This window comes from Sturnus vulgaris, chromosome 2, assembly GCF_052056855.1.
Source record: "Sturnus vulgaris isolate bStuVul1 chromosome 2, bStuVul1.hap1, whole genome shotgun sequence".
NCBI classification, from domain to species: domain Eukaryota; kingdom Metazoa; phylum Chordata; class Aves; order Passeriformes; family Sturnidae; genus Sturnus; species Sturnus vulgaris.
Window position 1 is genome coordinate 96,367,803 of NC_142244.1, and position 26,315 is coordinate 96,394,117.

A 26,315-nucleotide genomic window follows, 5' to 3' on the forward strand; every position below is an offset into this window, starting at 1 on the left:
AAATCTCATGACCATGTTCAAGTATTAGCCAAAATTATAGCCATTAATGTGATGACAAAACTATTTTTCAGTGAGTAAAGGCAACTTAAAGCAGAGCATAACAACATCACAGCCTTCTTAAATCACAACAGAGCTACTTTTATGATCCTGACCTACCTGAACAGGGAGTCTCTAATGGTTACTCAGTTAAACAGTTGCATAGTTTTCATCTGGATAAACCTACAAGTGCCACTCTAGGCTAGAATATCTTGGAAAATACCAGAAAAAGAAAAAAGAAAAAAAAAAGGATTAAAGAAAGAAAACCCCCAAAGAAAAACAAAATTATCCTTGTTTTATAAAATAGTCCCATGAGATGACTCCCAGTTAAATTGTTTTGTATTATTGCCCTCACTAACCCAGTGATGTTGTATTTGCAGACATAAATACCATAAACTATGTATTTCAATTCTCTGAAGCTTTTCAGGCTCACAAGAATACAATACAAAGTCTTGGGACTGAAATCTCAAAACTCTTGAGAGTCCTATACTCCAAGTCCACATTTAATGTCTGGGACGCCCCAAGCGAGCAGACTCTGCTGCTCCAGAGATCTGTGGAATCTCTTTTTGTCTAAGGACATTTTGAAGCTCCCTGTTCATTTACTTAAATTCTTGGGGCAGTTTCCACCTCCTGATCCAGTTATATCCCTCCTTTTCAAATCAGGACCATTGGGAGGAACCAGAGCACTTGGTGTGTGTCAGCTGATGTTGCTGTTACCTTGCTGTGATTTTATTGCTATGTATTACACCACTAACATTGTGTTCAGCAGCATTAGAGGGCAATGTATAACATATTCAACACACTGCAGGCTGGAAGTGGAATCACTTCTGTGCTCAGTACTACAAAACCACTGAAATGTTTTTAATAGTTCTCTTTTTAATAGGCTCATTTTTAACGAAAAAAAAATACACACTGGATTATAAATTCATGCTTTGCTTGTGAGAAGAGGACATTCTGTGATCCTTGACTGGAGGGCTTCATGGGGGAGCAACGCATGCCAAATTAACTAAAGAAAAGCCCAAATTCCCATCAATTCAAACAGGAAATGAGAGAGGAAGAGAGTTTTGTTTTCCTGCACATCTTTTTAAGATCAATTCTTTTAACTCCAAATTTAGAACTGCTTGGAACTAAGCCTAGTTGAAACAATTAAATGATTTACTATTGTTTAAAAATAAATATGACTCCAGAGTATACTTTAAAAGTACTTCTGCGGTTATTTTATTCCTCTTTTAATTTTTCTTTTATTTAGAGGGAGAACAATTCTTTCTCTATACTTCTGTCACCAAAAGGACAAAGAACAACTCAGGCTCTGTTAATTAATAGTGGAAAAATGTTTCTTGACTTTGAAACTGTTTATTATGATATTTCAAAAGAAGGGGATTAAAAATATATGGTGTTACTAATGTATGTACATAAACTGATGCTTAAGTAAATGAGGAGTATATCACAAGAAAGGCATGACTTGGAATGGCAGTTTCTCTGTTTTCAATTACACATATTCCAGGCCAATTCCCATGGCACACTTGTCAGGGGAGGAGAAAAGAAGATATACTCTGTGCATTAGCAAAAGCCAAAAACCTAAAGGGAATTCTTTTGTTGACATGAGGCCTCCTGCATGAGCAATATGGAAATTATATATTTGGGGTGCTTGAATAAAACCAGGTGGGAGCAGGGAAGTGTGAGTCTTTAGACCTATGGCACAGCTCTGTCACCCAGCCCCAAGAGCAGACATGAGGCAACTCCAGCCTTTGTCCTGAACGCCTTCCCTGACCCAGGAAACATCTTTTCCAAGAGGTCTTGCTGTGCTTCGTTCCCATCTGCCTGTGATAAATGTTGGCTGGCAAGCCAAATGGAATCATGCTTGGGCTCGTGGTTCCTTCACGGGCTTTTCTGTGGAGACACATCCCCTTTCCACACTCCAGACAGCTGTGTAGGATCAGCATTTATTAATCAGACAGACTATATCTGTCTGATGGAAATGCAAGCACAATGCCACAAGATGTGATTATTTGTCAGCCTGTCATACCACAATAGAAAGAACTGGCTGCAAATTAATTTCTTGTGAAACTTCTCTATCTGATAGAGGTGTGTTCCGTGCAGCAACCAGCATTCTTTGCATTCAGTGCACACCCAGCAGCTTGGGAGCACACCAGTTTGTCCCTCAGCTTGCAAAGAACTGAGCCCTGCATTAACTTCAACCTGCCTCTGCAATCCACAAAGGCCACTCTAGCTTTCAGACTTGAGAGAATAGAGGTTGAATGGCAGGGCCATTTAGAACACCTCTGAAGTGAAAGTATTTATTAATGACTGGAAACTGTGGTTCTACACATGGAAGTCACTATAGCAACAATTTTTTACCATGAACTTGTTGACCAACAAAATCAGTTTTCTTCCAAATGAAAATTCAAAGCTGTCTATAGACAGCAAATCCAGCACCACCTTTAATCAGGACTTGCATGTCATGAGCAATGAGTGCTGCAGCTGACACCAACACATGGTCCTTTTCACAACTTTAGACCTCTCTTAAGTCCAGAGAGGTTAAATAGTCCTTCTGTAGCATTTAAAAAGACAAGGAGCTTTGTAATTTCAACTCCACTGAAGCTTAAGTTTTGAGAACAATGAATTATATTACTAATAAATAATAACTTGTTATTAGTGGCTGTTTAGAAAACTTTAAAATGGAAAAAAATTAATCTAAAAGGAAATGTTTTACTTTTCAGTCAAATAAAACACAAAAAAAGGAGCAGTGTATATTTTATTTTCTCAGCTTTTGAGGACAGTTCTAAGAATGTCATTTCAGATGAATACAAAATACTGTTTCATTGTTTTGTTTTGGCTCTAGATGTCTCTGCCTGAGCAGGGCTGTTGGGCCAGCTGACCTCTGGAGATCCTTTTCAACCTCAACCATCCTGTGCTTCTGTGAGATGGTCAAGTGAAAGTCAAAACTTTTTCAAAGTATTTCCTTCCCCTGCTTCAAATTAATCCACCTAATTTGATCCTTGAAGACCTGAGCTCCTCTGGTGTAACATAAGGTACTTTCATGAGATTTTGACCCAAAACTTTCAAACCCAAATATGTAACACTTCCTCTCCCATTCTCCCATTGCTGTTCTTCAGTTTCAAGTACTCTCTCCACCCCTAAAAACTGCATCTGCGTTAAATCAACTACTTCATGGGTGGTGGAGTTTTTTTAGTTGGTTTTGGTTTTATTCTCATAGAAGGGGATACATATCAAAGGAACTAAGCACTGAAGATTTTTATTTCACGTAGTCCTTTTTCCAATTTGAAAATATTTAACCCCCAAGCAAAGAAAGCAGACTGCCTAAATGGTCTATGGTGATACCAGGCAATAAATGCAATGCAGATATATTTCTTCCCCCTTCTTGCCACAGATAAACATTTGTTCTGCAGTGTTACCTTTCTATTAGAGCAATTTGTAGAAGGTAAGGTTTCCCCATTGCCTAGATATTCTCCTTTTCCAGACACTTACAAGCAACCCTACTAACTTCCCACTATTCAAAACATGCAAACTGAGATAAATTGGGTAAATGGAACTATTGACATTAATAGGAGAAATTTTATTTGTTCCTTAAGCTTTGTATCCTTAAGGCGTTGTTTGAAAGAATTTTCATTTTATCATGTTACTGGAAAGCCTTTTAAATACTCTACTGTGATAGAATGTGTTCTCTCTTTTGTTTGTCTCCTTCTCATTCATTGTCTTTCATGATAATTCATTGTTTCAATCTGTAATGTATTGCTGCTATCGCTCATAACACCTTGAGAAAAAACAGAATCAGGGATTTTTTCAATAGAATAAACAGAAGTGAACTGCACTGAATATCCCCCTCAGGGCAACAGGGAAACAAGCTTGAACATGCAGCAATCACTTGCAAAACATTACAGGAAAATACAGCTATTGATGCCTTTAAAGGGAACTAGCTAAGAAAAGAAAATGCAAGAACTTTATTGGCAATATATGAAACTATACTGTAACTCAAAGCTGTGTTTCAAGGTGGCTTTTGTTTTAGCTTCCAATATATCATGTGCTATATGGCCCTATGCAGAGAAAAGAAACCAAAACCCAACAAAACCCTCACACTTTTGGACAACATATGTTCAAAATGTCATTGACTGTTTCTATATTCTTCTCTCAGATTTCCTTCTTTAAGTTGCTTGAAGTTATGCCAATCTCGGATCAACTAAAGGGATTTAGAAAGAGAAAACTTATGGAATGAATTATTTCAAGTAGAATGACATCTCTACTCAATGTACAGAATACACTAGAAGCTTAAAGACAATACAAGGTAAAGACCCCCATTTGCATTTTTATTGTATGAATTACTATGCTGTTTGACAGTTTAAAAATAGAAAATCTAGCACATAGACCACAATGAATTAAGTAACTTCCAGTACTGCTCACGATTTTGGTACTGGCATGATAAGAAAGTCAGCTTAGTTTAAATTTTAATTAAAAAATTGACAAAAATAATCACGGTTTGATCATTCAATCTTCTTATTTTATACTTGGAAATATAAAAAATCTTCACCAAATCTTGTCTGTCACCATAAGCCCAGTGGAAGTTTGTTTCCTAGACTGATAAGTTATCTTAATGAAGGCTATTTCACTCCATGAATCCCATTCTTTGGTAAACGCGACCTACAAAAATGTTTTTACTCTGCAGCAAAAACTCAGAAGTTGAGAACTGTCTTTTATTGGAAACTTTCATGTGTCACATAAATAGAACAAAATTGGTAAAAGGCCCCATCTTTTAAAGCTGCAAAGCCTCCTTTGCTTAAGAAATGTGACACACATGTCAAAATTCAAATAATTGAACATTTAATGAAGATACTGTAACAAAAAAAAAAAAAAAAAGGAAAAAAAGACAGGGTTAATACTATTAACTCATCTGCTCCCTTTCCATCGAGGTGAACCTTGGTCTTGGGGGTAATAAGCGAGATTTTTTACTTCTATCAAAGAGTTACACTTCAAAGTGATACAAAAGGCCTGTAGAGTGACAACAACCAACAATCTGTTCTCAGGAGGTGAGTCCCAAGATGAAAGTATCCCAGTAAAATCCGATACAGAACAGAGGAGAAACTGCTCAGCATCACCACAAGCCAGACTGCAGTTTTGAGAAATGCCCTGTACACATCCCAGCTTCAATCTTGAATACTGGCTGCTGCCATAGCTAAACTTTTTCTAGTACATAATTATGGACAGGGTGGAAGAGAGGAATTGAAGAAAACTTTCTCTTTTATTCCTCATTCAATAGCTCCCAGTGTTAATCCCCAGCCGAAGAATTGAAATCAGCCCACTTTCATGATACTTGTTTACTCAGATAGTATCATCCTATTTCCAACCTTAAAATATTTTGCATCCAAAGCTTTGATATGATTAAACATCTTATTCTTAAACTAAATGCAACTTAAAATGAAGTCTTCTTATTTAGTTGCCAGTTCAGTATATTCATTAAAATTTTAAACAAATTACCATAATAATTTCAAATCTGCCATATTTTCAGGTAAATAATCACCAGACACATAGGAAAAAAATATAACAGAAAATTATTGGCAGAATCTAGTCTCTAAAAACAGATTTCAAATGTTTTCAAAATCCAAAACCAAGGGTCAGCAAAAAAACCTGACTCAAGGGTAATGGTCGCTCATGTTCTGATAGACTGCCTAGAAAATCTATTTAAAAATAATTATTAATTATTATAAATCTCCCTTTCCTCAACAGTCAGATGGTGATATTAAAGAATGGATTCAGTCCCTAACAACGTTTCCTTAAGTGATTCATCACTACACTTTCCTTTTTGCATCAAGATTCTGCTGGGGATTACATGAGTCAGGGGAGCTTTATGTAAATATTTGAAAGTAGATTAGAAATGCACTGTTAGAATTTTATTTCACAGAACATTGCAATAGTCTTGCTCCCTGGTGGCAAGTACCTGCAGAGAATAGAAAGACTTCAGTCACACTCAGCTTTTGAAAACTCCTTTTCAGATAAACTAGGTGGAAGTAGTGCTTTTGATCCAAAGTTCAGGTCCCAGCAGGGAAACATTTCTGACAGATCAGCTGGGTTAGCAGGCTCACTTACAGCTTCTACATGGATGATGACAGAGAGGCAGGAGGAGCAAGTGCATAGCACAGGACTGCAGAGCTGCTTTAAGTCACAGGCCAGTAAGAAAAATAAAAAAACCCCTAACTCTGAATACATTAAAAGCATGAATTTATTAATCTGAAGAGGTTGCTGCTCCTAGATAATGCATTTATGTTAAGATTGCTGTTCCTTGATAATGCATTTACATATCAATGCAAAGCTCAGCTTTATTGGAAGCTTTTTTTTTTTTTTTTTTTTTTTGCAAATCCTGCTAGCAGAATGGGTAGAAGCTTGACCAAAAAACTAAGAACAGGATGTTAAGCCATCTAGTTACCATGCATTAAAGGAAAATGGTTATCAGTACAAAAGGAAGACATGCCACTTTACCATAATAACACAGCCTAGCAGCACTGCTTCACTTAAATGGTACTTCACAAGCATCTTGATTAGAAGAGGATCCTAAATTCAACTGTAATTTCTTTGTAACTGAGAATATAAAAGCAGGCCAAAAAGCTAAAAGATATACACACAATTTGAAACACTCCATATTTTTGGCATTTGTTCACCAAACTTCAGAAGCACATAACAATACAGAATCTTTCACTTTTGTATTCCAAATCAAAAACTGAGCTCTCTAATGCTTAACTTCTGAGGAGTTGCCATTGTAAAGCTCAGTTTTTCTATACCTCAGTCTTAATATTTGGTAAGTTGCTCAGTTATACTCTCACAAAGCTGCTCAAAGACGAGACTTGGTCCTTCAAGGTGAAAAGACTTAAGTTTAGTTTCTGCAGGCTCGAGCAAGCTGCTGTTTTCTTCATGTGGATTGCAACAATATTGGCCCTGAAAGCACAACCACCCCCTCTGCACAACTTACACTCAGGGAGAAAATTAACAGCATGATGATTGTAAAGCACTGTCCTCCAGCCAAGACATTTTAATATCAAGGAGTCTCTAAACTAGACTGATTACTGACTAAAGTTGAAATAAACTCTGACTCCCAAAACTACATTTTTGGATACAATATTGAGAAAAACAGGAACTTTAGCTTAAAAGCCAGCATAAATCTAAACAGGCACCATTTCTTCAACAACAGTTAGTGATAGAGAAGTGCATTTGCAAGTATGTACTGGTCAGGCATATCACATTATTTCTTGGACTAAAGTCCAATTCAAGCTTATTTGTTTTCCCAAAATATTTTTCTCCCACTCTTTTGTCTGCTTTATTACAATAGTCCAGAATAGAGACAATATGCAAACAACCAAAAACTCAACAAACAAACTAAAAAAAAAGAATCTGAAGTTGGTTAGTTGTTTAATCTTACACAGACTACACTTTTTGAGGTATCTATCTGTACTCTGATTATTTAAAAACCAGTACAGTAGGGACACCATCTGCATGGCACCTTAGAGTTCTGTATACTAGAAGTAAGACAGGCCTGCATTTTTGGCGATTAAGGTTGCATATCAGTTTTGGGATGTGCCTCAGAGACTTCAGTGGCCTGAACTACACATGCAGGTAGAGATGTTAGACTCTCAACTGCCCGAGCAACTCATTGGCATTGAAACAAATGCAGTGAATCAGATAAACCTACCTTAAGTCAAAGTTGGTATAATAGCCCCACTGACTGCTGCACTTTACATAGAGTAAGTCTGAAATATGATTGTACAAAATTGCAAAGTTATTTGGATACATAGAAAGAAAATAGTACAATTCACCTTGCTAAAATTTTACAGTATTTCTGCTTTCAAGGATATACACAAAGCTTGACATACATTCATATGTGAAGATTTTTTGAAGGGTAGATGGAAAGGGGGCATGGAAGACAGCATGGAGTCATTTTCTACTGAGAGCAGCAGAAGAGCCTCTTACTTTCCCTGTGAAAAGCTGCCTGAATTCTGAAGCTGAGATTGAAGCAGCTAGCAGGGGTTTGCATACAGAAGGGCTCGATTTGTGAATTATAGAAGGATTCACAAAAAACTGGGCAGGATCCAGATATAACAGTGCCAGTTGCTTTCTACCATTCCTTACAGTATCATACCTTTACTGGTTAACAGTGGGTCACAGAACAGTGGTCTATTGTCAAATGCTGTTTTAAGTGTGTTTTGCCCTAAAAAGGCCTAATGAAGCATGAAGTGAGAGATTTGGGGGTAGTGAGCGTGGTCCAACAAAACCTACCTGCCCTGAATGAGTGAAAAAGCATATTTTAAATAGTTTCTATTGGAAAAGATAAGGAGTTACATGTGAATTCAAAAAAAGATACAGCACACAGGAGAAATAAACAAAAACTCCACCACATGGCTAGGGTATGAACAAGATGCCAAACAAAATCCTTTCTTGTTACCATTCAAAAATTTCCAGTGTTTTAACTGAAAAGTTCTTTTAATTCATATCAAAGACATGACTAAAAGCTTGCCAGGGCTCACTGCAGTGTTCCTTCACTTTCCATTAGCAGCCTCTTGAAGCTGACATAGTGACATAGTCGTTTACAAGAGAAACAAGAGAAAAACATCAATGCACAAAATTTAGAATGAAGCCAGGCAGAAAAAAAGAAATATTCTGTCTTAAGAAAGTGAACCCTTAACTAGTCCAAACTGTATCCAGTAGGTTCTATGACTATGTAATTATCACCAGATTATGACATCTAGGGGATAAGAAATAAAATGCATTTGACTCAAGAAAAGGAATTTAACACAAACGAATTTTGTTTTAAAATGAACTTTTCAAGTTTTGATGGAAGATTAAATAATGGGTGTTAGGTGTGCCTGACATGGTAAGAATATTTTTCAATGCTTAAAGAAAGCATTTGTACTGAGTGTTCTGGACAATGTTCAGGTCATTAAGTTGTGAAAATGCCAAAGCAATTAGGGTCATATAATCAAAGTTTAATGAGAAGTCCAAGTTAACACTTTTGATTATTGATACACTACCTGAAATGGTTTTGAAAATGTACTTTCTGGTGCTTCTTTGACACCATCTAAAATGTGTTCCAACACTTGTGTCTTGATCTGAGGAGGCTTAAAATATGAAAAGAAGAAACAGTTGTTTTCCTACTCCTCTCATCTCCCCTTCACCGTTTTCTTGGATGAAGAACCCTAATCTCCTCCCAGCATAAATGGAAGCAAACTAGGTTTAAACATTTGAAAAGATATAAAGGTTTATTAAATGAATCCAGATTTGACAGATATTACATTAAATTAAACAGCAATAAAGTTTTACTAGGGTTTATGTACAGATCACAGTGATTTTTTTTCATTGTGCAATGAGGGCTGACTTTGTAGTTTGAACAGTACTTACATGTGAGCTACAACAAGCAACCAGCAACACACAACATTAGCCCAAGTGAACCTCGCAAGTCGAGCAGTCCAAACTGATTACGCAGCACACAAACGCCTGCTACTACTATCACTACTTACTACACAATAGAGTATTTATAAAGCAGTCAAGGTTTGCCATAGAAAAGTGCAAAACATGGGAAGTCTGTACACAGTACAGTACAAAAAGGAATCATGCTACAGTCATTGAAAGCTGAAAAATAATTCTATAGCATAGGAAGCACTGCATCACAACTCTTCTGAATGGCAAGCAGATGGGCTGAGGAACAGCCATATCTTCATTGCTTTCAAAACTGTAAAATCCCTGTTTATCCATTTAAACATAGTTTAGTACCTATATTTGATCGATAACAATGACTGTCTACAGTGGAAGATCACATTAGTTAAAGCTCAGTAGCACACATATTCATTGATCAAGCTCATTTACAGAAAAATCTACAGCATGTTCTTCATTGAAATCATGAAGTATTTATATCATTTGGTTACAAGGCATTGAGTTTACAATTCATGTTTATCACTTAAAACCTCAGATTGGGCAATTCAAAATATATATATATAAAACTCAAAAATAAAGGTTGTTTTTTTAATGTTTAACATTCTTGCTTCACTGATGTAGAATACCAAAGGCCTATGGGCTCTCTTGCAAGACAACAGTCTATATGTAAAAGTACACATTAACAGAAGGAATCAAAATAAAATGAACTTCAGAGAACATCCTACTTTAACAGAAATGAACAAAAATATTCTAGTCTTCTTAAAAAAAAATCCATAAATCCAGAATTCTTAGTGCAGTGTTCACCTGCATGAGCACTCAGAACTACATCAGTGGGCCATGAAGTCCCAGTAAAGACTTAAAGCAGACTCACTTGTGCAAATAAATAAAACCAGGTACTAACACCTCATTAAGTTCAGGACTATAGAGAAAATAACTGATCACTTAAAATAATGTCTCAAAAATGTTTTGGTTTTATTTTTTAGTTCAGTATTTTTATTAAAAAAGAATCGAAAGCGGTTTTGTACTAGAAAGCATGTTGACGAGGTCAGTAGTTTGGTGTGTGTACACATGGCTCGGAAACAATGTAAAATCAATGGATTATCATTATTAGTAACATTGCATTCACTTCCTTAGTCTCCATCACAATGAGTGTCAGTGCATCCACTGCCAGCAATGGATAAGATTCATAAAAAGAAAATCCACTATCTCTTGTTCAAGCATTCAAAACTTCTAACTGCCACTGTGGCAAATTGCTCAAATTCAACTTTTTTTTTTTTTTCCAGATCCGAAGATTTAAACACAGAGCAGCTTTGAAATTTGAAGAAAAATCCTATATTTAGCACACTTTCTTGTTTCAGTATGTAAATTTTCAAATAAGAAATTTATGTTGTGGTATTCAGAGTCCATAAAATAGCATAAGCTTGCACATTAAGAAAACTCCTAAGCTGTTTTTCTCCCCATTACACAAAGTAAGCTGTGTTTTATGTGTCTCAGTGTTTCCAATTGATTTAGAATAACTAATTCCACAGATATAAATATAGTGGGCTAGATTCATTTTTCCAAGAGATTAAGGTACTTACACTACTTTGTAACTGTAATTTCCTATGGATTGTTCTGTTTGCGTATCATCAAGACAGCTTTGTGATATTACAGAATTATCATTTTGACATACCCTGATTTTTGTTACACATTGTGCATTTTTGCAAAGAGTTATACAATCTATTTAAGTAAGACTTGCTTTATGAAGAAATAATCTATCCTAGAAGTTACAGGTTCTCAATAGCACTTCTGTATTGTTTAAACAAACAAAAAAACCGCTATCACTTTTCCATGAGGAGACTCCAGTAACTAATCTGCCATAAAATGAAATATATGGTAATTTCAGTAGCAATTACTAGAATGCCTACTTTGTAGGCATTCAGGATTTAGTTTAGAAAAACAAATCTTCGACCTACACTTCTTATCGCTTTCAGATCAAAAATGTGGAGAGTAGTTTTTGGGAAAAAACTGTCTGTATGATCTAATTGAACAATATTATGTAGAGCCATAAGTCATAGAAGTAGAACTCCGGAGAGCAGATGTGCTCTGAGAAAAAAACAAATTTGGTCTAAATATGATAATTTCACTAGAAGTTATCCAAACCCACAACCTCCTAAAGAATGTAATTGCTTTTTGTAATTGAAGCACTTCAAAAATCAACTCCCTTATATTAACAAAAGTATCACAACATGTAATATGAAAAAAAGCCCCTAGAAAAAGTTTCTGCCTAATATTCAATCTACCTTCATGTTTCTGTGCATTCATATATATAGATACATATTGTGCACATACTGATATTTAGTGCTACTTAAAATGAAGCGATATTGCAAATACTTCCAAAACACAGTGTGCTCAAGCTGCTAGAAAGATGTTAGCATAGGAGGAAAAAGAGACTGTGCATCTAAGGTTTGAACTCTGTACATATGAAATTGCTGGCAGCAGGGACTAGGACATTTTCAAAAAAGGAGGAGCAGAAAAATAAGGCTGTACTATATATTCAGTCTTCCCTCTGATATTCTGAAGCGTTCGGCATTCAACAACAATTTCACTAATGAAAAAGGTCTGTTATGGCTCATGCTCTACATTTGGAGAAGACAAACTTGCAAGGGAACAACTCCTGTCAGAGCCAGTTAAAGCTCTTTTATCAGGATGGACTGACTTGTATGTTTACAGCGAGTTTTCATGTGAGGAATCTCATTTCAGACAGTGTATAATCAGTCAAAATTCTGGTTTTCAAAGACATAATTGTAACAGAACTTTATAAATCAGGCATTAAGATGCATCTTAAACAACAATAAAACATGCCATTGTCTTTCTACTTTCAAGTACTATGGTTGTAAGTGTGAGGCATTGGAAATTTTAGGTACAAATCTTTTTAAAACTTAATTATTTTTGTTTTTTACAAAGAATTATAAAATGTATATAAGATGATGAAAAACTCATTTATCCTTTTTTAAGACTTTTATTCCTAAAGAACTTCTTGAAAAACATTATTTGAAAAATAAAAATCATAGACTCTGCAAAGTACAAAAATTTACATCTTTGCACAATTCCTGTGCTTTAGTTGTACTGTGTTCATTATATACATATATACTAATTTGTGCTTTTAATTACACAAGTTTAGTATAAACTTATAAAATTAAGTCTATGAGTTAACTATGCAAAAAGGATCTGGGAATAGCAGGAAACTTAATTCAACCATAAGTTAAAAAAAATAATCCTAAAAATATAATTTTAGTTAGTCTACTTCAGAGCAGACTATCATTATTATTACAATTTCCTAAACTAAAGTCAAATGTTTACAGCAAAAAATTATTCCTGCCTCCGTATTTTTTGACATTATATACTAATACACATATCTGAATGCAGTATCATTCTTAGCCACAAAGAAAATTTTCCTTTATATCTGAACTCCATCGTTCTTCAGACTTGCTCTCAGTACTTCAATTTCCTTCCAGTTTCTAAAACAAACAAAAACAAGAACAAAAAACTCAAGGTAGACTATTTGAACTCAGGAACATGCATCAATCTACCACATTTGTAAGAGAGAATATCCAGGGTACAGAATTAAGCTGACAATCTTATTCCTCTAGAGTCTGAGTTCTTAGTAGTAAAACCTTACAGTTAAGAACTATTACATTTCCTTATCTGTCAAATCAATCTAGGTATTTCTTTTTAACACTATTTTAAAAAAATTAAGGACAGAAGGACTTAAATATCTGTATGCAGATAAACCTTCATCACTGTAGAAAACCAAGTCCTGTGAGGAAAGCGATTTTTGTCACTTCAACCCATGATGAATCAGAAAATGTAATTTCTGCATGTGGTTCTCACAGATCTGCAATGTTTTCAAGTGCACACCTTCAAGGGCATTTGGACGTACCTTGTCCAGTGCAGATGTTAAACTCAGAAGTTCTTGAAAATTTCTAGATCTTTAGGAGGTACTGGAGGTGTCTTGTTCCAGTCATCCTCAGGATAAGCTTCAAAGTTGGAAGTATCTCCATCATTAGATACTTTGGGCACTATGGGAGGCTAGTCAAAAGAAGCACAACAAAAATGTTAGTAGTCTCCTCAACGAGCTCCTCTCCATCATACTATTCGGTAAAAGATCTATTAAACAAATGGAGTACTGATTTACAGTTCACCTTTTCCCTAATAACAAATGGCATGAGAGAAAGGAGCTTGCAGCATCACATACACATTCTCACACTTTGTCAACTTTTTACATTTAAATAACGTGGTTAAAAGACTCTTAGATAATTAATACACTTAATACAGATACCTATACAGCACTAGCTTCTTTTCAACTAAGGATCTCCAGAGCAGCATGGGAAATTGCTATCATAATGAAGGAAAAAAGCCTCCTCTTCACTGCTTTCAAATAGATTGATGGCTTTCAAAGAGGTTGAAATTACTAACTCCGTCTACCAACTGTGGCTTTTCCTAACCTAGTAAAAAATTGAAGCAAGTAAAGAAATTGCTTCACCATAACTCATTTCACAAGGACAGCTATAAAAGCAGCTTAATTCAAATGGTTTGTTTTTATGAAACTTGAGGGTGCCAAGCGAAGTTATCAGTTTTCTATTTGTTTTCACAGAGGATCCCTTCAATTTCTAGTATTTGTCATCAGCTTCACAGTACCTGTAGTTTTAACTTGTCTTAAATCTAACACTGAGAATACTACACACTTTGGCCATAGACTATAAGATAAAGATCCTTTCAGGAACATTTCATTAATTGCAGGTCCTAATGAAGGGCAAATACCTTTTACTCTCTCAAGGGACATTCATCTCTCTATCCTCTTCTCAGCAACTGAGAGATTAAGTATCATGCTGAGTCCAACAGAACACTTTAAAATGAGAAAACCTTACAGATGATCACTACACTGGCTCAAAGTTATACCACAGAGCTATAAAGTATGGCAAAATGCTATTCTGCATGTCCTCAAAAAGATAAAAGTCGGGCTTCCACTAGCTCATGAGATCTTATCTGATCCTTTGGGCTTCTCAAAATGTCATCATCAGTAGGTTTTCAATGGGAAAGATGGGGTCCCTGTAAGATAGTACTTCTAACCTTCAGCCAAAAGCAGAGTCCTTATTCTGTGCCTGGCAGTCACAGTAATACTGCTCAGATGCTGAGGAAAATGTGCAGAATCTACTCTGCCCTGAGAACTGTCTGCTCCACTGTGGGCAGTGCCTGGTACCCCTCCTCCCTGTAAGCATTTTGGCAGAAAAAACATTTGTGTGAAGTGACCCACAGAAAGAAAGAAAAAACAAAAGAAAAGAGAGAAAGGATGACTAATGAAATTATTTTCTCTCTTTCAGCCACTGCTATTGTTTATATGATATTGAGGACCTTATTAGGACCATGAATAAATGCATCATTTATACAATAGACAAATTCACGTTTTTTACAGGGAAAATGGAGCATTGTGTGCATCATTTCATAGTTTCAATCTCTTCATCAGTATGAAATTATGAAAACAAATACTGAAGAACATAGCTGCCTCTAGAAATAACCAAATAAAATTCTGATCCACTTCACATCCCTACTCTTAAGTTTAATTAAGCACTACCTCATCTTCTAAGAGCCTAATGTAACCATTAACCAGCTTAATCACAAAGATTAAGAAACAAGTTTTGTATTCATAATAATCTGAATGCGATTGTGACTCTTTTTCAATTAATTTTTTAAATGAAAATGCCACACAAAGGATGTTTAGACCTGAGACGCTTGATGATAAATCTAACAATAATTTTTAATTCTAGTTGTTTTTTATTGCTTTGGTTGCCATAAACTTCAGTTTATATACTTATAAAGCAGGTTATCATCCAGGTTGTGTTCTTTGCATGTTTCAGTAAATAGAATTTATATGAAAAAATGAAAATGTGACTTCATTACAATACACAGACATAAAACATCAACCGGATGCAGTAATGATTAAAAATAAAACAAACCCAAATATTTAAAACACTATAAACCTATTTTTCTTAAAGAGGAAAGTCACCTACAGCTTTGTATTAGATATTGTTTACATGAAAACATCAAGAACACTTTAATAGTCTCTATTTTTTTTTCCCCAAGAACTCAAAGTATCTACCTGGAATTTAAGTGCAAGAAACTAATGCAAAGAATACTGTTGTAAGGAATTGTACAAGTTAGAAAACTCTAAAGAAGGAAAGAAAGAAGGCAGTTTTATTTCCAAAGGATTTTAAAAAGCATTTTGTGGTGTTGATAGCTTTGGGAAACATGTGCCACCATACAATACTAGAATTCAGTGCTATTAAAAAGTATGTTGGAATTACATTCATTAATCCTTCTCTTCCACCTTCCCTATTCCTCCTACTTCCATGTGCTTTACATTTTATTAAAACATTTAGGTAAATTGAACTTGGCACAAAAATATAAAGCCCAGAGTAAAATACTTCCATATATGTAAGGACAAGGAAAAAAAGAAAAAAGAAAAAATTCAAACCAACAAATTATCAATCCCCTCCACCTCCCCAAATAAAAACCCACTTAGAACAAGTAATCACTTACAAAATCCTAAACCTGAAAACTAAATTTTGTATTAACTAATCAACTTCACTAAACTAAAGCAGGGATTTTTTTTGACAGTTTGTATATAGACAAAAATGCAAATAGACATTCATACAATTAACTCTGCATGGCAAAAAGGCCAGTATGCATTTAATTACTAAGTGTGCATATAGACGTGGTTATACACACACAAACACACAGATGCAACAGCCAACAAACCTTCAACAGATCAGCTTAAATGAACAATGATTTCTCCTTGTGATGTCCTATACAGTATTTGCAGAATGTACCTTTAGTCTCCTTTGAGGTACAGCATCCCACTCTATAGACCTGAACCATCGATGTCTCTTCACATCATCTGCTCCATTCTTTAAGGAAAGAAATCAAAGTAACTATTTTTTTAAGGTACATGTATGCCAAAACATGTATTTCATTACAAGGACTGTGATATAAAAGAAGTCTATCCCTTTTTCTTCATTTCAAGTGATAACCATTAAAAGATTTTAAAGGGTAGATTCGTAGCGTTAATTCCCTAGCAGGTCCTGAGTTCCAGCAATAAAACCCAATTACTTTTAATTTGGGGTTTGTTCAGGCTTTTTCTAGCATTCTTCTGACACAGTGGAGATCAACAACAGGCTTTAAAATAACCACAAAACCACTCAGTACAGTCCTATTTACTTTTGTTTTCTCCAACATTTTAGAGGATGCCTTTTATTCAGATATACTTTCTGATTCTTGCACTTTAAAAGAAAATAACTGGGGGTTGATGGTGTTTTAAATAAAAATAATGCCCAGGAAGGACATAGTTTTTTCAAATATTATAGATATTTAATGCTGATAGCAAGAAGTTCTCAGTACTGTTATGAAAGTAAATATATTAAAACATTTGTTTTCATTTTAGATATACAGTTAAAAGCGTGTTTGCCTTGTAATGATTATTCTCTGTGGGGTGCCTGTTTTATTTATGTACATAAGAAACAAAAATGTCTCTTTTTTTTCATTATTAAGCTTGTTTCAACCACAGACCTGTTCTCAAGGTATTAAGCACTAAGGAAAAACAGCTGGTTCTCTGCTTCAGGCTTAATCACAGCACAGCACTCAAGATTATACCATGTACAGCTCCACAAAATGAAGCATTATCACACATTTGGATTTCTTCAGATTTATGTGGAGTGGGACTATCCATGCTCATATCCAATGAGGCATCAAGGAGAACCATATCATCTAGCTCCCTCAAAAGCAGATCTAACTGAATGCTTCACCAGGGAATGTTCAGTGGGATTTACATCTTTTTAAACCAATTTATGATCGTAGAAGACTCAGACAGAACTGCGAGTGCTCCCACCCCAAAATCTGCTTTTAATTAGAGCCGTTTTTGATATTATATTCAACTGTATGGAAAACTCCAAAACAAACCTAAGCAACCACAGACTGAAAAAAAAACCTCCCAAAACAACACAAAACTCAGTCAAACACATTTACCAAAGCCCATGTTTAAATAAGATTTGCTTTTGTTCTTGTTTTCCTTCAAAACTGTCCAAAGATATAAAAGTTTTCACTGGTAAATGAGTTTAAAAATTTTCAACTTAAGAAATCCTCCTGAAAAACACTACAAAGGATTCTGAAGGATAAGAAGAACATTATTTCCCGTATTTTCTTACCAGTCTAAATTTGTGCCATAAAAAGCTCCAAAAGAAAACACTGGACAGCTCGTTAAAGTATTTATACTTATATCAATATGTTACGAAAACCCTGGATGATTGTGCACCTTTTACCTTTTTCACCTATGTTTACTATTCAATGTGATTTGGGCCAAAAAGCAAACCTCCAACATCACTTGCCTAGAGAAATAAAAATTTTAGATGTCTCTGAAGAAATGAAATATTATACAATCTAATTTCAGTATCTATTTTCTTCATAAATCTGTTCAGATTAGGGTAAATAATTCTTCCTGGTGGAAGAGTATTTGACTGCGCTTAATCAGCCCCACCAAGACAATGACCAGGTATTGGTACAGCAATCCTTATACTCCTAAATTATTAAAATTAAAAAGAAATTTTAGACTTCAGATTTGATTAGTGGTCCTTCTGGGATTAACACCCCCACAAAAAAAGAACCAAATGAGGGGGCATCCTGTACTACAGGACTTAATATCACGTTTCTGCTCTAATCTAGGTTTTCACATTAATGAAGGGGTGGTGATGGGGGTGGTGGTGAGGAGAGAGGGAAATCATCATAAAGAATAGCATTAATCCAAATAGGAGAATGGTTTTGAGAAAACCAGAAATATACAGGTTAAACTTTGCATTTAGGATTGCATAACTTAAGTAATGTATATAAAACTGCATCTGTTTCATGCTCATAAAAAACAAAAACTCTATGAAGAGCTGGTCTGTATCTTTTCAACAGAATTCTTTCAACCTTGTGCTGTATTACAGTAAAGATTTTATACTCACCTTCATATTTCCTAGTCGTCTTGTTCTGTCAACCACAAGTAGCTTCTTAATAAGGTCTCTGAAGTAAAGAAAACATGTACTCTGTTAAACAGAAGTAATTTATATTTGACTGTCAAGTATTCCAGAATACAGACATGCTTCCCTTTGACCCATTCATTTCCTCATATTTTAGGATATTTAAGAGTAAACAAGAAAAAAATCTAAGAATTCTTGCAGATTTCTTTTAGATTCTTCCAAGAAACAAAGGAAAAAATCTCTCTCTCTCCTTCCATGCCTCTTGCCAAGTAGCACCATTTCGGTTTTTGTATTTTGCTGAGAATTCTAAATCTCAAAATGGATCTCCAATCTGTTTGTCAGAATTCAATACTAATATATATTAAAAAAAGCAGATAAAGCTGCAACTTTATGCTAAATATCCAGAGAAACCATGGAAGAGATACTCATCTGCTTAAAACTAGTAACATCTATAATTTCACTGTAAACAAAAAGCCTCACCAAGATACTGGTTCATTGAACAGTTCTAAGTAAAGCTACATCAACATTTTAAAAGATTAAAAGAAGCTTAGTGACATAAAACTCTTCAATTTTAATAGCAAAGTACTTCAAATATTAAGCCTCAAACAACTATGACATAAACAAAAGTGTCATGATTTATGGAATTAGCTTGAATACTTATGAGTTGAAAGAAAAATATGGCTTCTAACTTCTATATATAGTTACATTTTACCTCAAATCTTATTTTTCTATTTGATTTTAGAAAAATGGCATTCTGGACTAGTTGCATAAAGCACCAATGACAAGAAAGAACAAAACTTTACCCATCCTTATTTCAATAATCATAAGCAGCCCTGACAGATGACGTACAGCATGAAGTGCTGGAGATTAAAGAGTATGGCTAGTTCCAATTTTTAACAATATGAAACTTTTTTTTAACAAAAAAATATTTACAGAAAAGAACACAAACATAACAATGACACACCTGCCTCTCTCCATCCCTACCTGTAATGTCGACTATCCCTTTCAAAAATAGCATTGTGTCACCTATCTAGAAATCACAAAAGTGCATGCAGAAAGAACTGAATGTACTAGAAACTGTATAAAAAGCTGTTGTATTTGGCAGGAATATAATTTTAAAATTCAAATGGAAAAAAAAATTAAATTACCAGATATACAAATAAAAAGTTGATGTAAAAAGCCATTTAAAAAACTCTCATGATTGTTCCAGACAATCAATATTTGAATTAGAGTAAATCATGTGACCAACTCTTTTTACAGTCACCTTTGTAGAAATATCTCTTTCTACTTCACAAAGAAGACCATTCCTTATGGAAAAGGCTACAAAGATGGCTACAAGCACACTTAAAACAGAAGTAGTATTGAAAAGTAATCCAGAAACCCAAAAAGATTAATGGAGTTTATGGCCTAAGACACACTCCTATTCCTATAAAACCAGACAACATTTCATGGACCATTCTTGGCTTGCTTCAAAAATTCATCATAGAACAGTTAAGGGGTGAGCTTTCTTGGTGATACAGTGTTGTCACTAAAGATGATACTTGCTGCATTGGACAACTGAAATATCCACTGAATTGAAACAAATAACAGATGGTTTAGTAGTTCTTTATTACATTGGTTCTAAAAAAATAATTTAAAAGTATGTTAAAATTCATTCAATAGATATGCTGGTGTATATATTTGGAGAATCAAATTCTACATTAATTCTCCAGAACAGTAATCAGTAAAATCCTGTAATGGTGACATTTCGTTTGGAGTTTTCCAAAACTGGCTTTGCAAAAAAAAAGGTTTAAAAAAGCATTAAGAAAGAGTGTACTTCATCACCGCAGCAGGAGGGAAAGCAGAAGTGATACAAATTCAGAAAGTAAAAAGTATGGGAGGGTGATGGGGCTAAGTGAGTAAAAAATGTCAATGCCTGTAAGCTCAGGTAGTACATATCCCTATCACTTCTATCTCACAGTTCAGAGATGGAAATAGTTTTGCTGCCTCAGAATGGAGAGTTAAAACACTGTACAGTCTGGATGTGACAGGACCCAAGTCTGGCTGAAATACTGACTTACTGGAAGAAGAGAGAGAAAACAGATGAGTTAGAAGGTAAGATGCAGACTGCCTTCATTGGACAAACTAATCTTGGCACTTGCTTTAAGCAAATGATGCAGAGACATTCACAGACTATCCAGTTCTGCATACTGTAGTTAAAAGGAAGAAAGAAATGCTGACATCCAAGACACTGTGCTCACAACTAACTTCAGACAGCAAGTGAAGCTACAGAAGCATTGTGGCCAGCAGGACAGAACAGTGATTATCTCCCTCTACTTGTCAGTGGAGAGCCCACACCTAGTGTCTCTGTGTCCAGTTCTGGGCCACTCACTTCAAGAAAGACACTGAGATGCTGGAGTGTGTCCAGAGAAGGGCAATGGAGCTCGTGAAGGGTCTGGAGGTTGTCCTACAAGGAGTGGCTGAGGGAGCTGGGATTGTTTAGCCTGGATAAAAGGAGGCTCAGGGGCAGCCTTATTTGTCTCTGTAAGTGCTTCCACTATATTGGATGGGTTGCTAGTGATGATAACCTAATCTGAGGTGTTTCACCTTCTGATCACAATATTATAGTTCAGTGCACAGAATACTACAAGAGAGAATCAATTTTCTCTCCAAGATCAATTGGATTAAGAAGACCAGACAATGAGAGTACACTAAACTAGAAACAGCGTGAAGCTACTGAGAGAAAACTGTTACAAAGGGACAAAAATATGAGACACTTATCAGCCTAAGGGGATGCAGAGATGCTTCATTCAGTGCACTTGATGATTCAGTGGAGGCTTAAAAAAACCAAACAAAAAACCAAACAAAAAAATCTTTCTCAAATTATTAGCTTTGCTTGTGTCTGCTTACCCAGTAGTGATAATAAGCAAGTGCCTCTCTAAGGTCACCATCAAAACATCACCAGTGATTAACACAGGAATAACTTCCTGTCTTCACTTCCTCACTCATTTATTCAATTACCTTGGGTTCTCGGAGAAATTTCACTTTTATAATTGCATTTCCTCTGTTTCAGTGTTTACTAAATTATTTCATTAACAGAATTTTCAAATCAGAAAAAAACTTATTTCATCTGCAATACACCTTTAAGAATACTGAGAATTAAACCCACATTATATGTATATGTAATACTACATATTGAACTGGGCCCCTGCTATCATAAATTTAAGTTGATTTTACACGAGAACTTCTGAAGTACCAGAGTTCTCTCAAGTAGTTATGCCGAGAGTGATTTAAGTGGTATGCATCTATAGATAGAAACAGTTTAGTATTCTCTTCCTGCTCTCCTAATTTTTACTCAATTACCTCCTCATATTTCTCCTCTTGACCTTCTTATAGTACAAGCCAATGGGGCTTGCACAAAGTGGAAAAGCATTTACTATCCCACAATACATAAAAGAGAGTCAGACATTATCTTACAACTGTATCACCACCCTGAAGTCTCCAAATATGTAAGTTTATTTGGACTGAAAGTGCAAATGAAATATAAAATATTTTCCAACATGATGTTTCAGAAAATTGGAATCTGAAACCAGGTCTAAAAAGATTTTTTAGAAACAGTGCTCAGGAGGTATTTAGAAAAGACAGTGTTGGAAGTCATTGACTTACTTTACATATAAATCCAAATGCCTCGGGAAATCTATTTTGCCAGCAAGAATCTTCTGATATATACCAAATGGATTATCATCAAAAAATGGAGGAAACCTATTTTAATAGAGAAAATTTTCAAATGTTAGAAAAAGAAATTCTAGAAATCTTATAAGCTTATATTATGTTATAGCTATTCCCCTCAGAAATAATTGATTATATTGTTCTTTTTGGTAGGACACTACCAAACAAATACTATATTGAAAAATAATTTAAGGCTGCCTATGTAAAACAGAAAACATTTTTGTATGTAATACACTATGCAGAATTAAAATTTAAATATAACAATAGAATAGGAAAACATAAAATGCTACATAATTGCAGTAAAAATATAATTTATGAAACAAATTTTCAGCGTTAAAAGTAAAAAATGCTTTGCCTTTATCTCTAAAAACCAGGGATATACTCTCCAAAAGAGCATTACCATTTTTTATCTTGTCCTGTAACTGCAGGCCCTTATTTACCAGTTTCTGTCTAAAGTGCTAAAGGACCTTCACACAAATATATTATCCAGTTCAGTTATTTGTTCAGTTATGTTGTACACCTTGAATGCAAGTATATGTTTTGCTAGATAAGGTTTTTGGAACAGTCACACTGCTCACAACTCTCCAAGTGCAGTTGCTTTCCTGAGTGGGATAGATAAAAGTTTTCATTTCATAATCTTCCCCACAACAAACAGTACATTAATATGCCATTAAAATTCTACATTTATGTTTTCTATGAAGTTCTTCATGAAGCTATGAGCTAACAGAGAGGCTACTTCTTGTTGTACAGCTACAGCATGAATAGAAAGTTTTCTGCTGCGCTTCCTTCTCTAGTACAGCACATTCCCGATTGCAAGAGATGCATCAGTACAGCCAGTACAGGCAGCTGAGCCCAAGTGCCAACAGCTTTCTGTGTCAGTCAAGTTCTTAAAAGTTACCACAGAAATCCTTTCTAAGGGAATGGAATAACGCATTCAATAATCTCAGTCCTGCTTTGTCCTCCATAACATGACCAAAGCAACCCTCTTACTATGCTTCTGCCTCAAAATCTCTACAGAATTTTAAAAATCCACAGATTTTGAGTGTTCACCATATTAATTACATGCAACCACTATTAATGTTTAAATAAAATATTTTCACATCTCCCTAAAATTCCATAATTACTTTTTCAGAGAACTTAACTGTGTGCATACACAAACAAATACAGTGGTTGTGGCTCTGGAAATCACTGATAGCATGAAAACAAGGATAAAAACAACAGTCCTTCACTTCAGGCTCTTTTAAAAATTTTATAGTAGTCAAACTAGCTTATTCTTCAACATGTACTATACATTATTTCCATTACGTTTTCAGAAGTATTAATTTGTTCATTATTCAGTTGATGATCAAGTGGATTAGCATTCCCTTTGAAATACTGTAAATTTTGGCCATGGTAATGATCAAATTCCATGAGAATAATTAAGCAAAAGTGTCTGGAGGCTTATGGTAAAAAAACCCATAATAATTGAAAGCACTGAAAAGCACGACTAAACTATCTGGTTAGGGAAAGACTAAAGCATATTTTTTGTTGCTGCTCAGAACACCAGAGTACTTTCTTTATACAAAACTACTTTCCCAGCTAACTGGAAAGTGGAAGATTCTCAGGAATAACACTTGTGCTATTAAAAATTCCTGCTTTGACACTAAAGACCAAGGAAAACATGATTGCTATTTAACATGCACAAGTTTTTCCCACACAAGAAGGACTATCATATAAAGTTTCTTTTTTAGTCAAGAAACATAAATATCATTCACATTCTCCACAGCAAGTTGACAAACTCAATTTTCTATTATCTATTAGAATCTATAAATGCATAATGCAATTAAAATATTTTGTAACTACGTATTACATAGCTGCCAGCTGCAGTAACAGAAGTACCTATACGTTTTTCATATTTATATGTTTGAATTGCCCTTTGCTTTCCCACTTTGAAAATCCAAAATTAGTACGTCTAGAGTTCTTGTGAAATGTAAATTTAAATCACAGTTGGCTGTACAGTAATTTTATGGCAATTCTGCTTAAAGTGCATTTGAACTCTATGCAAAATGACAACAGCTTTGAAAGATTGCAGTTTTCTCATGGACAAACCAAGTAACTTGATTTTGATGCTTTTTGTAAATGTCAACCTTCAACACAGCACAGATTTCAGACAAAACAAAGTAAGTATTGTGCTGGAAGCTACCTAATAAATCAAGAAAAATCCTCTTGAGTTTCAGACTTTCTTCACACCACAACACAAATACAAACAGCTGCCTTTTCACCAACTGAAAAGAAGCTACAAAAAATATCATCTCTGTAAACAGGAGAACAGCTGCAAACCATTCCTTTTGCTAACTGAACCATAACAGTGGCATGGACATAAGTTTCAAAACAGTCTTGAAGAACAGAAGTTGTAAAACCTCAAGAGAAAACACACAGGTCTGAGAATATGAAATTGCAGACAGGAACCATTAACCTACCTAAAATGGCATACCAGCACATCACATATGACAACCAAAGCAAAAATAAAAAACACACTAATAACAGCACAATTACAACCTAACATACCTAATGTTAAATAACAAGTATATTTTTCTCTGCATTAAATTGTAACAGAACTCATTTACTCAAAAGAAATAAATGTTCCAACTCCTGTATTGACAGTTTGTTTAGCTTGTTTAGATTACCTCTATGAACTTGGTGTTATTCATCTGTTAAGATTTCTTCTCACCCTTGCTTCTCCCTGTTTCTTCCCCTTTCTGTATCTTGTTATGTTAATCCTAAACAAGACCTTGCCTTAAATCTAGTTTGTGCAGAAGAAAAATTCCATGGGCCTCCGGAGATTAAGTTAGGGAAATAAGACCCTGTAGAACAGGAAGGTGTGGGTTTGTTTGTTTGTTTTTAGAGATGCCATTTCCTTACACACACACCTACCAGTTCTTTTCAATTGCTTTTGGGCTTCAGAGAGACTAACTTCAGGAAATAATTATAAAATGCTTTACGTTAATTTACTTGCAGACAGTAACTTAATCTTGAAGTCAGGTTTTGTTCACCTCCAAAATATTTTCAGATTTCCTAAATCTTCTTTGAATTTTGATGGATAAAGTTAACTAGGATTGTTTCTGTAATAAAAGCCTTGATAGTGAATATCTAGCCAGATCTTGAATTGCTGAGGAAAAGTGCTTCAAAACACTATTGCCAAGAACAGCAAAAATGGTAAAATGCTAAAAGCATACATACATTGTGACCAACCTTCCCATCTAAAGGAAACAGATACAAACCATAATCCCTGCCCTCCTTTAACACCCTAAAAAAAAAAAAAAGTAGTATCTATCTATACCCCCATCTTAAAAAAATCTCAAAACAAACAAAAAAACCCCAAAAACAAACCTCAAAATGCAATCACCCCAAACAAATAGGCTTGCATGGAGTCCATATTCCAACTTTGAAAAATGACTGAATGCTGCTGTGTTTTATTTTTAGTGCTGGACGGAGTCCCTATCCAAAGCAGCATTCAATCATTTTGAAGAGCATGTCTATACAAGTACTGTAGTAAAAAAATCTTAGAAAATCACACACAGGAGACAGCTGGCTCTGTCATTCAGCCTATATAAAACTTCGCTTGACTTTCAGGAAAGTGTAAGCTATATCTATTGGTTAAAAGTCTCTAAAAGTCAAGGTGTTCATATTAAGCCACCTCCCTCCTATCCCCCCACCCTGAAATCCAGGTCTCATCCCTTGAGCCAGACAGTATCATGATGCAGAAGATCCTACATAGAAACAACAGCAGCTGCTCTCTTTTTTCATGAACAATATGTACCAGTCATATTTCAGTAGAATATACAGCATATATTTCATACTTCAGCACCCTGCAGTCTTGAGGTCTTAATGATTCCAAATATCTAGCTTGATTGCCACCTGTAGCCAGTATGTTAACTCTCCAAAATATGTTTCTATTAGTGGTCCAGTGGGGAGAAACCTACCAACATCTCGGTAAGGCATGCAAATAAAAAAGGGACAAAATCCACTACACTGAGACCACACAGACTTAACAGAGTGGTCCCTCTGAAACCCGTGGCAGGAAGGTAAATCACAGCTGGATGACTGCAGCAC

General features: G+C 35.1%; 1 protein-coding gene across 2 annotated transcripts in view; it reads right to left on the minus strand.

Annotated features, from left to right (window-relative positions):
* Window positions 1-9,266: 9,266 nt before the first annotated feature.
* PRKX (protein kinase cAMP-dependent X-linked catalytic subunit) overlaps window positions 9,267-26,315 on the minus strand; it is a 55,410-nt gene continuing 38,361 nt past the window's right edge. Inside the window, exons 5-9 of one of the 2 annotated variants that reach the window (XM_014884519.2) lie at window positions 22,161-22,256; window positions 18,501-18,558; window positions 16,335-16,412; window positions 13,388-13,536; window positions 9,267-12,965 (exon numbers count right to left, since the gene is read on the minus strand). In XM_014884519.2, the coding sequence (XP_014740005.1) occupies window positions 13,411-13,536; window positions 16,335-16,412; window positions 18,501-18,558; window positions 22,161-22,256 (358 nt within the window). In that variant the 3' untranslated portion in view covers window positions 9,267-12,965; window positions 13,388-13,410. Of the gene's footprint in view, window positions 12,966-13,387; window positions 13,537-16,263; window positions 16,413-18,500; window positions 18,559-22,160; window positions 22,257-26,315 lie in introns of those variants that run through there. The other variant, XM_088160177.1, reaches the window with a different exon arrangement.